This window comes from Scophthalmus maximus, chromosome 6, assembly GCF_022379125.1.
Source record: "Scophthalmus maximus strain ysfricsl-2021 chromosome 6, ASM2237912v1, whole genome shotgun sequence".
NCBI classification, from domain to species: domain Eukaryota; kingdom Metazoa; phylum Chordata; class Actinopteri; order Pleuronectiformes; family Scophthalmidae; genus Scophthalmus; species Scophthalmus maximus.
This window is the reverse complement of record NC_061520.1, coordinates 23,015,661-23,030,383: the sequence shown is the minus strand read 5'-3', so window position 1 is coordinate 23,030,383 and position 14,723 is coordinate 23,015,661. Positions and strand designations below refer to the sequence as shown.

General features: G+C 41.8%; 1 protein-coding gene across 2 annotated transcripts in view; it reads right to left on the bottom strand.

The window, feature by feature from the left end:
* The window catches only part of phactr3b (phosphatase and actin regulator 3b), a 49,808-nt gene that overhangs the window by 20,601 nt on the left and 14,484 nt on the right, over nt 1–14,723 (bottom strand). The window contains exons 1-7 of one of the 2 annotated variants that reach the window (XM_035632379.2): nt 10,387–10,682; nt 6,380–6,538; nt 6,155–6,235; nt 5,892–6,032; nt 4,056–4,289; nt 3,769–3,976; nt 1,751–1,941 (exon numbers count right to left, since the gene is read on the bottom strand). In XM_035632379.2, coding sequence (XP_035488272.1) covers nt 1,751–1,941; nt 3,769–3,976; nt 4,056–4,289; nt 5,892–6,032; nt 6,155–6,235; nt 6,380–6,533 — 1,009 coding nt within the window. In that variant the 5' untranslated portion in view covers nt 6,534–6,538; nt 10,387–10,682. Of the gene's footprint in view, nt 1–1,750; nt 1,942–3,768; nt 3,977–4,055; nt 4,290–5,891; nt 6,033–6,154; nt 6,236–6,379; nt 6,539–10,386; nt 10,683–14,723 lie in introns of those variants that run through there. The other variant, XM_035632378.2, reaches the window with a different exon arrangement.

The window sequence follows — 14,723 nt, the reverse complement described above, 5'->3', positions numbered from 1 at the left end:
ACAGATAAAAACTTTTTAATTACATACTTATTTCAATTTAGAAGAGTGTACACTTAGTGTCTTTACTTGAATAGCATTAAATGCAATTCATATTAGTATAAAATTATTCACCCTCCATGGACCTTTTCAGGTTTTAAATTTGTTGTTCAATTTTGAATAACATTGAATAAAAAAAAAAGCCATGGCAAAAAGAGCCATTTAAGAACAACTATTTTTAAATCAAGATTCTGGATTGGATTCATTTCTGGACTCGACCCTCTGGTCTCTACAGATACTTCACTGTGTTGTGTTTAAGGCTATTCCATTCCTGTGCAATTTTGGCTTCATGTTTGAGGTTGGCTTCCTAGAAACTACTGCGAACCTTTGAACTGCAGCTCAATTTTTAATCCAGGATTTATTTGTTTTTTCTGCATTCATGTTGCCCTCGACCTCCACAGGAGTTCAGGGCCCACTTGCAGAGACGCATCTTTGCATTATGATGGCTGTTGCCACCATCACCACCATGATTCATGATATCTATTATTTTAGTTAAGTGGTCAAAAAAGCTTTTCTGAACATTATGTCTTCCACCACACTTTTGGGCTGTCAGTGTGGCTTTCCTGTGTGCCAACCTGCAGCAAAAAGTGAGGTAAAGCAACAGTTGTGTCTTCGATCTCATCCATGAAACCGTGCATAGATGCATTTACACAAGAAACAGGCAATAACAGAGCTACAGATTCTAGCCGATCCCATCTGACATTGGGTGAGAGTTGTAGAGCTGCCACAGTTGATCAATTAATCGATTAGTAATCGACTACTACTTAGATAATCGATTAATCTGTTCAAGTATTTTTTATGGAAAAAATGTCAAAATTCTGTGATTTCAGCTTCTTAAAAGTGAATATTTTCTGGTCTATTTTCACCTCTGTGACAATAAACCAAATATCTTTGGTGTGTGGACAAAACAAAACATCATCTTTGCATTTGGGAAACACAATTGTCATTTTTCGATTAATTGTTTAAATAATCGACAGTTTAATCAATAATGAAAATAATCATTAGTTGCAGCCCTTGAGTGGTGGGTTACAACATGGACAGGTCGGCAGTCCGTCACTTCCTCAGCTGACTGAAAGCCTTCTTGCTGTGAGGCTACAGAGGTAACCACTGCACCCCCATGTCACCCTGTCTTTAGACAGTTAAAGTACAATAGTATAATTAGAATAATTGCTACATATTTTTGGATCATCGCAAGAAATTGTGACATACGATACTATAGAAGTCACATCTTCACAACAGAATGGCATCCTATTGTAAACCTGCAATTCCATTCTGTTACCACTTTCTCCAATCTACATTTTCATGACAGTCAGCAGACATTTTGATGGCATCACTTTCGTGCTGGTGGTGTGCATGTCTGTCACATACATCGCAACTCCACTATTTATCCTTTTAATTGTCTCTCCCCCCCAATCCCAGAGTCACAGACGTGTTGGCAGCAGGCGGCTGTGCACCAATGACCGACATGAATGGCCAAGAATTAGGCCACCAGAGCAGATGTTGACGGGCCACTTAAATTTAACACCAGTGTTTGCTCTTCGACATCGCTGGAAATCTCCCCGTCATGCTCTCGTCGTAAACAAATAGCATCAGGGATTATGCCGCCTCATTATCCACTGACAGGGTGCCCTGACTTTGTCGGCTTTGTACATTGAGAGGCAGATAAAAGTAAAGCAAATGTACTTCAGCGCATCTGCTGTCAGCAGAGACCTACCAGAGATCACAGAGTCGTTCCAGCTGTCCTGGTCGCTGAAGTACTCATCCAGACGCCAGTTTTCCTTGTTCTCATCAGATTGCTTCTTGCTCTCAGACTCCCCGGCAGGCTCCCTCTCTGTGCTGGACGTACGGGATAGACGGCCATCCAGCCTCCGTTTTGGGGATGAGCGCGCCTCTTTCGCCTGGAAACTGAGATCACATAGCACACAACAAACCTGTCAAGGTTTATACAAGCTGTTCAATATTAGAATTACATAGATAAGTAAGTCAAGGGGAAATGTTCGCCGACTTAAGAGGAGCGAGTCATCCCTACAAACACTGACTCACTTACAACCAGTTTGGTTTATAGTTTATAAGAAGCCAAATGCTACAGGTAGTTCATGAAAAGTGTTTATTTTTAAAACAGATCACACTCCTGTTTAATGTAGCCTCATGTTAACAGACGTGCCTGAATGAACTTGATTTCTTGCAACTGAAATAACACATTTAACTCGAGTAAATGTTTCTGTCCTGTGACAATGACTTTAATAAACTTGATACCACCGCCTACATTTTCAAATCCAATGCAAATCAACGGTGGGATTGAAAAAATAGTACAGGCCTCAGATGTTGTCAAAAAGTTGTTAATGAGAGGCCTTTTGGAAAAACGCATCCAAGAGTTTAACGACATACAATTAATAGACGACTATGTCCCTTGTGTTATTTGTTATCTATAGTATGTAGCTAGTAGTGTTTTTATGATATTGATTTTAAGGATTAACACTGCTGCTTCTCACCGATTCACTCACCCCCATTCTTAACTGCTGTCAAGATAGTGGCTTATTGATTAACTCCCTCCCACCCTCATTATCCAACAAGAGATAGTCTTTGCATGGAGGAAGGTATTTAATTTTTTTGGGTGTGTGCCTTTTGACTATTAAGTGTTTGTTGAAACATTTGCACCTTTTCCATCAATTACTTGAGTGAATCACAGATCTTATATGGGTTCAGACTAGCCTGGCGTAGCCCGACTAATACTCAAATAGTGATAGTCTGGGACCTCTCAGTCAATTTTCAATTTCCAAGAGGCCTTACCAAGAACCAAAACGCCTCCAGAGGCAATCGGATAGACCCACAACCAGTGAGAGCAACGAATCATGTGACGTCTCCTGAGCAACGCAAAAATGTCAACAGACTAGAGCAGAGAGGAGATGCCTGTGACAATGTCTGTGAACGGATGTTTTTTGTTTTTGTGGGAGAAATTTGAAAATATCGGGTACATTTAGTCAAATGCTTTTTCATCAGTGGCAGACTTGGTTGTTTACAAAAGTCACTTCTCTCCGCGTCACTGTATGAACCCCGCCCATTATCGGATAATTGGCTGTGATTGGACCAGGAAGGTTTCTGCCGGTGGGAAGATCATAGGGGATCAGACCGTATTCTGGCAGAGGAGATTAAATGAGCTCCCAGAATTCATCTGGGTCCCAGGCTAGGTCATTGTGAAGTGGACCATTATACCGTTTCCATTACGTGTTCCATTTTATTTAGTTTTTCAGGTCTGAAAGTAGCACTTTCGAACAATATATTCAGAAATTTGAGAATCTAACATTCTTATTTTACTAAAAATAACTGAAATTGTCAGCAGACGGGCTGAAACAATCAAGCAAATAATCAATTAATCACTCAATATTTTTTTTGGTTTAGAGAAAAGTAATAAGCAAATATTTTGAACTGAATAGGTTTGGTTTGTTGTTGGACAAAAAACAATCCTCTTGAGCTCTCACAAACTGTAACAGGCATTTTCAACTATGCTCTTCCACTACATGCAATGGAACAATTAACAGATTAATCAAAAAGGTTATCAACAGGCTAACTGATAATGAAAATAATTGTTATTAGCAGTCCTCTTTTTCCCCCCAGAGATGTGATGCTGTTTAAAGAGGATTTAATGTTTGTCCACTCTGTCCATGTTTAGTGAGACCTTAGTAAATACTCTCAGGACTAATATGATGATAGATATTGTCTGATAAGTCTGACCTTTCCTGTCTATGTTTGGTGGCCAGGGCACGGTGAAGTTCCTCAATGATGCAGCTGGGGGGCAGCTGTGGGTGTAGCGCCCCGAGGTGGGGGGACCCAGTGGGTGTGGAGATCCTGCCTCTCAACAAGGAGCCATGAGGATCTTTGGGAAGTGTGAAATTTCTGGGTAAGGTGGCTGGGGACTTCTTCACTGGCACCGAAGGAGCACCTGAGGAAGAAAACCATTAACGTTAGACACCAGAGCAGACCGGTGGGGCTTTGCACCGGCGTTACCCTGGTGAACTCACCGTCGAGGCTGCCCAGCCTGGGGAGCAGCTTGACTGGCAGGTTGGGTGGAGGAGGGGTGCTGGCTCGTCTCTTAGGCTGGGCCACCGCCGTCGCCTCCTGTTTCCCTTCAGCAACCTTCGCCTCCCCCACCGACTGCTCCTCACTGGGGTCGCTTAGCGAGACGCTTTCGTCCCCTCCATCATCGCTCTGGCCCGGGTCTCCCACCGTCTTTGAGTCTTCAGTCACATCTTGCACTGAAAGGAAGCAACAGCGATGATGACGCAGAGGTTTTGTTGAGAAAGTCTCTGTCTCCACTTAGTGGACACTCGGAGACATGGTGTAACAGACTGCAGCCGGTTATGTTAAAGTATTACAAACCACAATCTCTCATTTTATATAAATAAAATAAAAAAAGACACAACAAACAAAGGTATTCCATTTAGAAGTACATCAATTTTAACTGGCAGAACAATATTTGCTAGCATAATTTGAAAAAAATGTCTATAAACTACATCTAACAGTAACTTTCTAATATATTTATCTGTTTGGTGGTTTGTCTCTGATTGTGTTTGAATAAAGCAGATCATGTTCATATGCAAAAAGAATAATACATTGGCAAAAAAAAAACAGACCCTAGATGTGGTCAGTGACAGGAAATGGTAATTACCACCTTCATTGCGTACACTAATAATCACTGGTTTGAATCTGTTGGCTTCTTCTGTGAGGAGTCTCCCACACGTCTGCTCAGGTTTCCTCCCACAGCTCAAAGACATGTAGTAGACTGCCCATAGGTGTGAATGTGATTGTTAATAGGTGTCTATGAATTATAGCCCAAACAATACTGGATTTCTGAGGCTGATACTAATGCAGATATTTGGGAGTTTAGAAAATATAAGAGCAGCCAAGGTTGTAGATGACACAAATAATCAATCTGGATACGTGTCCCTATTTTAATCAATTTGTGGCTAAAGATACATATTGAGCCAGATATTTTACACTCCATGGGCAACGAAGACAAAATTAGCTTGTTGGTGGATATACTAGGAAAACTGTAATGGTAAAACAGTATTCTGATTAACTTAAACACTTTTTCTTCTACAGCTTCTTGTTACATATCAACTGACATATTCACAAATATCTCCGTACCTGCGAGAAGCTAACCTGAGACAACTTATCTGCCAAGCTCTGAGGTGTATTAAACCTCTCTAGTAATGTGTGTCGGACACTACAAAGGGCATAGACACTGTACTTTACAGCGTATAGTGAACAATTTAGGTCACAGTCTAAATGATTTTCAGGTAATGCAGCTTGTATTAATTCGATGTTTGAAAACGCAACACTGAAATATAAATGTGGGATGGCTTCTTGATTGCAAACAGTTACCGGTTCACGCACCCAGCAGATATAAAGCTGAAGCTGCTAAATTCATCCACTATGTTCACCAGCTAGTGAAACCCTGCCTGTCTGCTGTTGTGCTGGTGCTGGGCAGATACGGTACAGTGGATCTTTAGAGCTTCTCCATTTAAAACAGCTGCTGTCACCACTGATAGTGAAGATATTTCACTAAAACAGTAAAGCTGAAGGCCATGAAAACCAAAACAAGGGGCTGAAAGGTGCTAGAATGCACTGTAAAACATAGAGTCACGTTATAATTCTCTTTAGGTTAGTAAATCTGAGTAAAGCCTTTCATGTTACAACGTTTATAGCTAAATATTTATTACAGCAGCTTTAAATTTAACTATTACCTCTTTCCTCGTCTTGCTATTGTCAGCAGATGCAGCTTTAAACCTTAAAAAACATCTTTTGTTTTACTATATTTTTCTCAAATGTTTTCAAGCCACAGTATTGTACTCTACCTGTTGAGGCCTCTAAGTCGCTGCCCAGGTCTTCATTGGTGCTGGCCAGAGGTGCCACAGGCTCCTCATCTCTGTCCTCGCCATCAGAATGAGTCGGGGTGTCTGGGTCTTCACCGTTACCCCCACAGGCAAGATCGGACTCTGCAAAGAGAGTGCACCGACAAAGAGCTGGGGAATTTGGTTTGGTAGCATCATGTGGCTAAACGAATGAACTTTGATCAGCCTGGAGTCATGTATGTGTGTGTTCATCTCTCATTCTGCACCTGTCTCTGTCTCTGTCTCCCCAGGGTTCCCCCTGACGAGGTCATCTCTCTTCTGTCGCACAGCTGTCTTCTTCTCCACCGCTAAACAAAACAAACACTTATGAATCCAATTTGCTGAAAGCATGGGAAGAACACATGGGGTCATGTGTAAATGGCACATAAAAATCATTCAGGGTTTGTTTTTTTTCCCCTGGTACTGTTGGAAACAAGTAATGTCACACTCACTTGCTGTGGGCTTCAGCTTCTCATTTTTCTTTTTCCTCCACTTCCAGGGCTTGAAGATGCGTCCAAGGCTCGCTAACTTGCTGTTGCGGCGGACGGGAGGCGTACGAACCCCTGAGACCAGGCAACCCGAATGCAGTGCCCTCTGCTGGTCCATCCCATCTGCAACACAAAACAAGCACAGCGGCCTTATGATGGTCTGCAAACAACAAAATCCATCCTGCAAACAGGCCGCAGTGACATCAATCAGTGCTGCAGTGTCATGGGGACCTCGGAAATGATCTTGAATCGCTTCTCACACTACTCACATCCCATTATCACGTGAAAGTAGAAAATGTGGGTCACTAGCTGTAAATGCCTTGTTGATTCCAGTCTAATTCTGAGGAGAAGCCAGTGGTGGGGAGAAGACAGAGAATCACATTGTTTGTGAGTGACTCACATGGTTTCAGGGCAGCCAGACCTTCCTGGCCCCGAAACACGCAGACAATGGGAGGCTTTTAAAAAAACGGTCTGTAAGGACACACGGAGCATTTAAATAAAATCAGTTTCAGCACAAACGACCTGCTCTAAGGTCAGTTTAGACATCTGGAGCCTGCGATCCCCCACACATATTGAATTATTTTAGGCTACATTACATTACGTGAAGTACACAGGGAATCTACTGCACCATTTGACAGTAGACAGTAGTGACACATCTTACAGACTGCTACTGACAGACATGACGTTTTGAAATATCTGGCTCTTGAGCAGCTAAATGCTCCACTATGTTCACCAGTATGGTCACTCACTGCGTCCGTCTACTGTTTAGAGGTTTTCTCTTTTACATTACAGTTGTGGGCCTGACAAATGAACAAGCCGAGGGGAGCGGCAGGTTCAGGTGATGATTCTCTGTGTGACCCCTTTCACACTGTCACACCGTTTTCACATCTGATACAAAAATTGGTTTTCGTTTCTTCAAAGTAGTTTGTAAAGAAAACATTAAATATTGTCTTTATCCGGCAGGTTTGCTGCTTCTCTCTCTTTCATCTCATTACAACCTAAATATCTCTTGGGTTTTAGATTGTTAGTGACACAAAATAAACAATTTATCTAATACACATCAAAATGGATATCACATTGCATTACATGAAATGTTATTTACAATTACATTATTAATCATTTACCAAAAGAATAGAAATGTGAATGAAAGACTAAACAATAAAAAAAAACTAACCAACAAAAAGTTTTCACCAATTTTCTTTCAATTTATCAATTCTGTTTCATCAACAATGCATCAGGTATTGTGAAAAAAATTGCCGATCACAGTCTAAACTGGATTCCAAATCCAAACTATGCAGCAGTTGGCTTGACTGTTCTGCGTTCAATGAATTTAACAGGGATTAGTGTGGTGCCAACAGTGGTGTGGCAGCGCTCTGGTGGAAAGACTTTATAACAGCAGCTCTGGTTATAAGATAGCTCTAGCAACTGTCTTTGGCTTCACATTACTTTCCTTTTTTTTGATTTATCACCTGTTATAAATGCTGACACAGATTTATCTGCGATAAGCCTAAATGAGCTGATAAACTCAGCCTACCAATGTATCGCTCAGGGGCTCTGGTTCAACTGACTGGTTTTGGCCAACCAATAGTGCAAGTTAACTAAAGTACAAGACTGAGGAATCTCCATATTAAACCATGACGCTCTTGGAAAATTTGACTGCGACCAATAATTAATGTTGATCAACTGATAAATCGTGTGCAGGTTCTCTTGATTTCCTGACACAGACTGAAAATTGGGGCTGCAACTAACGATTATTTTCACAATTAATTGATTGGTCCATAAAATGGTAAAAAATGTTGATCGTGTTTCCCAAACCCCAAGATGATGTTTTGTTTTGTCCACACACATTTAGCAATCGATTACTTATCGATTCACTGTTACAGCTCTTCTGACAATCAATGACTACTAGCAGCTCCTCTGCTTCTTGAAGCCCCTTTTAAGACTGCAAGGCTGAGCCGTAGAGGACATAACACAATCCATGATAAGACAGACGGGCAGAGAACCACAGAGGCCGACTGAGCAGAGAGAGAGAGAGAGAGAGAAACAGAAAGAGAGAGAGAGAGAGAGAGAGAGAGGGATAGGTTAGTTGGAGAAAGGACAGAAATAGGCACTCCTACACAGTCTGGCTCCGCCAACAAGCTGACACTTCAGGGAGCCCACAGCTGAGCCGTGGGCTGTGCACAGATCGCTCCACAAACGCTTTCATCTCCTGAATCAATTTCAACGGCCTCTAAATCCACAACATCTGCTCACGTCTCCCTTAAGAAATGAGTTGCACTCACTTTTACAGGCCACAGTCTCATGACAGGCTGACAAAAGCAAGAGTATAATGATTTCTATTGAGATATTCCACAATTCAGGATGGACTTGGTGGGGCATGTGGCAGGTGACCAACTTCAACAGCAGCAAAAGTGCAACATATTCACAATTTGCCATTAACCACATAAGCTCAGAATCCAGCTGATATCACATAATATTCTCCACATTCATGTACCAGCAGGTACCCCTCAAGTAGGTGCTATATTTACACAGGTTTTTCAGCACAGTCACAAGGCATCACGTCAGCAGCTACTCAGTTCCAAAATGTTCACAACAAGGGTTTTCATTAGGGCTCCAGATTTCATTATGGAGCAATCTGCCACTTATTTCCTCCATTAATCATTTAATCTAATGTCAGAAAACAGAGAAGTAAATGCCCATCATTATGTCCTGAAGCTGATGTCCTTAGATATCTTCATTTGCCTAACCAACAGTCCAAAACAAGAAGCTATTCAATTAGATCATAAGTGAATTTACGGCATTTTTTGTATAAGACATTCTTGGTAAAAACAATCGAAGATAGCAAGCAGGAGACTCCAGCTGTTCCATTTGCACACAGAAGCAGCATCCATCTTTTTGATTAATGGATTATCATTGCAAACGTGCAGACTCTTCTCACAACACAGCGGCCACCTCAACAAGAGTTCATCGATCCTTGAGCAGCCACGGCAGTTTGGTGCCTCAGCCTTGACTGCCGCCCTCATCTGCTTGACCACTAACAACGAGAAGCAGGTCAGTTGCCCAAGTCATGTGCGCCTGCCTGGGATGCGGCGACAAATTCAGGTCAAGCCTGTAGTAACCGCAGCCCAGGGTCAGGCTGCCGTTGCTGTGGTTACTACGCTGGATGCTGCAGAAAAAAAAGAAAGGCCCTCAGAGGCAGAGAATCACCACGGCATGAGGAATAGGGAGTTGCTGGGCGGATCTGGAAGGGGCTGAGTTGCCACACGCAGAGACTGAGAGCTGCAGCCAATCCCGGGCCAGCATGCAGCGATGCATAATGTAAAATCAGGGAGCAATTTATGTTGAAATATTTATCAAAGTGCTTGCTGCTTGGGTGGCGAGGGGTTTGGATGAACAGGAGAGGAGTCTCCTTTTCAAGAAGGACAGAAGGAGGTTGAACATCACAGTCAGATATACAGTACGGTGAACTGTAGCCTAAAGCAAAAGGCTGCTGCTGCTGCTGCTGCTGCTGCAGATGATGAGCCTGCAGAGGCAGACTAACATAGGGCACATCCTCCTCACTCATCACTTGCAACTTACTGTCATACGAGTGTGTTTTTAATAAGAGCATGTTCATATCAAGAGTAAATGGTACATTATATTATGTCCATGGAAAAAGTCCTGGAAGCAATATTATAGATGTATCACAGTCATATACATATCACTGCTAAAAAAGAGGAATTATTGTCATTGATGTACTCTTCACTACCAACAACGCTACTGGTGACTGTGGCGACTTTATAGATATATGATAGTGATGCTATAGGTAGAAATAGCACCACTAAGTACAATATGGTCGTCAAAAGACACGTTATATGAACAATATTTTTTTTTTTTTTTTTACAGTAAATACGTGGAATGTTTCTACGCGAGCGGACCATAAGTCGAGAGTACTGGCGAGACAGCAGTGGAGGTTTGAGGATAACACTCACCGATCACAGGACACACAACTCTCGTCCAGCGGACACTCGGCGTTCACATCGTGCTGGTCGTGAGAGCCGACTCACACTAAGCGGGGACTGACGTTGTCGCTGCTGCGCTGTTGGTTGGTTTGTTTGTTTTGTTTTTCTTTCTTTATAAGGAAATGAGCCAACGAATGAAAACGCTCTCTCCGACAATTCTTTGTTTAAAAAAAAACAAAAACCGTGTAAGGTGTCGGCTTCACAACGCCGGAGGCGGCCGGGGCGAGCGAAATCCAGGGTGAGCGGCCGGTGCCCATCCGCAGCTAGCCGCCAGTGTTGATGTAACCCCGCCCCTCGGGCCGGAAGGTGGTGCAAATCAACCGACACACGCTCATCCTCCTCCAACGTACAACGTAGTGCAATCAGAGGCGGCCGTGGACATCTGGGAGGCCTGTTGCCCCCCCCCCCCCCCATATAAAAAAATTAAGATATTTAACAAAATAAAAGGGAAAATATGCAATCGTTCATGTTGGTTTACGTCAACAGTATGTTCATTTTTCAACTTAAATGCATTACGTGCAATTTCTGCATCATGGACATTTTAACATAGGCTGGAAATAATCCAAACGATTCTTTCAGTTTGTCCCTCTCTGTAACTACTATTCTGCATTAAATAGCATGTTGTGATGTGTATTAAAACAATAACCTCAAATTAAATTAACAACCAAAAGCAACACTGGGCTGTAAAGTTAAATCCCACAGTCAAAAATGTTGATTAAATGAATCGCTTCTTGAAAATGGTGAACATTTTCCTTGCCAATCAGAGAAGCCCACCATGACATCTTAAAACTTTGTGCTCTGTCTGATCAATATTCCGAAACGCAACAAATTGAATTTTCTACCACATTAGACAGAGACAAGATGCAAATCTTCACATTTGTTATTGAACAATGTTTTACAGTTTTCATTGAAAAATTACTAAAAGGCTTATCAAAATCATTTTCTTATTAAATAACTGATTAATTGTCTAATAGTTACAAAGTGCAGCTGAGACAGATGAGAGAATATCATTGATTTTGCGGGAATTAAATCATCAAAAAAAGCTACCGAACCATGTTAATGTGATTTCATGGTAATATAGCTAGATTCACAAAATTTCACTGAACGGCCAAAATGTCAAGCACAAAAAAAAAGGCAAAATCACAGTCAATCCATCCGATAGCAGTTGAGATATTTTTTATGTGTTTGACAGACTGACAGAAAATACCACACTATCACAGGTTACAAAAAACGAAACAGCAAATTACGTTTTTCAGTAATACAGGCACATATACAATACATGGCACAAATCCCACTGCAATAATGAAGAAAGAAAGAAGCTTCAAGTTTTTCATTAGGTACAAATTCTTATTTTTTCCCCAAATGATTGCTTCAGACCTTTTTAAGTTTATATGTTTTTTACACTTGACGACTAATTACTGAGACAACATCACTTGAGTAAAACCTTTGTGGTCTCCGATCGATTTTCTACAGGGCTGCTCACACGGTAAAAGCAGGAAGGGCTGAGTAACATCAGAGATGATAACAGTCAGTGGCTGGATTTCTCCTCAGGGACACACAAGCAGTAAACAAAGAATCAAACCGGTGGCGTAAGGTAAACTCAGAGAACATGAATCTCATTCAATATTTACACAACTTCATTTAATATGGCCGAGCGTGGAAGGCGCACCAAAAGGTTTAGCACACAAATTGTGCTCTGTTCTTAAAAAGAGTGACACATGACCTCAAGCTCGCCAATGTGCTGACGAAGGAATCTTGAACAACTGCAGTGATGCAGGATTCATATGACATAAGCAGATGGGAAATATTTATCCAAAGCAAAGCTTTAAACTGTGAAGCCAAAGGGGAGGAAGTTCATTTTCACGTTCACTTTGACTAAATAGACCATTTTCTTAGCAAACACTTGTTGTCACAGCATGAAAACTGTAATAATTAATAACAGTAATTGTGGCCGCTTCTCACTGAAATGCAGGAATTCCAGAGCCAAGTTTTTTTGCCTGCTGGCTCACAGACATGTATTACATGAAACAGAGTCATTACTGTTTTTACACCTGTGTTTTTCCTGCTGTCTCTGTGTTCACGCCTTATTTTGAAACCCAGCAGCTGAGTGGGAAACAATGTCGCCCCAGCAGCCGACAGCATAACATTGGCAGGCGTATTTATAATGTGACCATGCCTAAAATCAATTAATGAGGTTAAGTAATGAGGTTCTCTGGCAAAAAACTATAAACTGGTGAAACACGGTACGTGACAGGTAGTGGCGACAAGTATGTGTCTGCACGTGTGTATGTGTGTAAATGGGGAGAGTACGTAAGTGTTGTGCAGTCACAAGGGAGATGGGCAATGCACTCTACATCAGCAGTAAAACATTACATTTATGGAGTGTCCATTTGTGGAGCAATTTGCACCAAAGCACTTTACAATTGATTGCAAAACCTCAAACGTGCAGTAGGCACATCCTCAGTGATGGGAGTGCTTCTGTGTTACACAGATTAGCCACAGAGTAAACTGACACAGAGGTCAGTGAAAATAACTATTATCAATGATCAAACATTGGAATTCCTTTGCAGATGGTTTCATTAATAGGATACATAGTATGACACTGTAGATCGACAGTGGTTGTAGAACTTGTAGCAAAGAACACATACGTCAGAAACAGCAAATAATGCATTATCAAATAAAGTGTGCTATATGTGACTAAGATCATTTAGCTTGACATTTTTGACATTAAATTCCTGAACAGTACTGTTCCCCTTTAAATCTGCTGAATCATTCATCAGGTACAACCAAAGCTTGTGCAGCCTGCGAGCCAATGCAGTGTCACATTGACAAATGCGGGACTACAGCAGCAGGGAAGACACAGCCTTGACTGCGTAACGTGTGTGAGCTGCAAACAAAATAGTCTCTGGGATTCCTCTGAAGGGGATGTTTCAAGGTTGGGAGGAGGCCAGGTTTCTCAGGACAGACGTGGCGCTGCCTGAGAATTAGCAGGAAGGGTTTTTTGTGGTGTTGTTGTTTTTTTAAATCAATTTACATTTTAGTTAATTGAGTGTCACATTTAATCATGAAGGACGCCATCACGACATCCCTGAGCCCAAGGTGCCGTGCTCAGATCGCTTGGTCCGTCCGACCAACAATCCAAAACCGCAAAGATTTTCAAGTAAACAATCACATAAAAAAGGAGCTTGAACCAGCAAATGTGCTGTATATTTCACCTGACCGATTTCTTTCCATTAATTTTCATGATTATGTGCAGTCCACCACAGTAATCAACAAAAACTGTTGTCGCTCATTGCCTTCCAAAATATTACATGATAGCCTTTGTGATCTGATGCCCCCATCAGCAGAAAGCCAATGCTCATCATCGCATTTCAAGGCTGTCACATATGACGTGTAGCAACAATCAAACGTGTAGCCACGGTGTCATGATCCGGCACTGTTTCATTAGCTGATCGGTAACGAAGTGTCTGCTGCAGACCTCTCTGTGAGAGCTGACGGAGAAATAATCCCGACGTATGTTTTCCAGCCATTATCTTCTCGGGTCGGTACAGGTCGGAAACCCGTGAAGACTTAGTACGTCATTAAATTTTGATGACACCGAACAAAGTGGGACACAGCAGTGCTCTGAATACTTCTTCATCTGTTTTTAAAATGTCCCGTTTTGGACATTTTCCTGCCTAACACTTGTAACAAAACTCTGAATGAAGTAGTGAGTAAACACAGTAACGGTAAACAGACCGGAAACAGACGAGCAGGATTATTTTAAAACGGAAGTACGTCAGGAAGCCTACTGCATGTAGTACATAGGCATTTGAGTTGAGACCACAGTGGTGGATCGAACGTCCGGCAGACCAACCCTGCCAACTCCAACAAATCCGCCCTGCAAAGGTTCCACCTTTGTCCCTGGTCAACACCAATCATAATTCACACAGCAGCTGGAGGTCTTTGCCAGGTAAACATGGATAAGTATAAGGCATATGAACAAATAACAAACAATTACATCTTTTGCCTATAATTTTCTATCACCCGACTAATTGTTCCATCAGAAGAACCCAGCAGGTCATGGTCCAGACCTTACAACAAGTGAAATTGGTTGGAAGGAAACTCAAGAATTGGCAATCTATTCGTATTCTATTTGATTTTGGCTCCCTCTTAAAAGTCCTAAAATTTAATCTAACCAATCAGGACAAAACTTTGTGCTGATCAGAATCTTTTTCTTTTTTACTCGTCAGTGTTTCTTTAACATTGCTGAGAGAGTCTCGTCAGTCAGCGTCATCTGTCTCTCCATTCCTACTCTGGGATTTAGC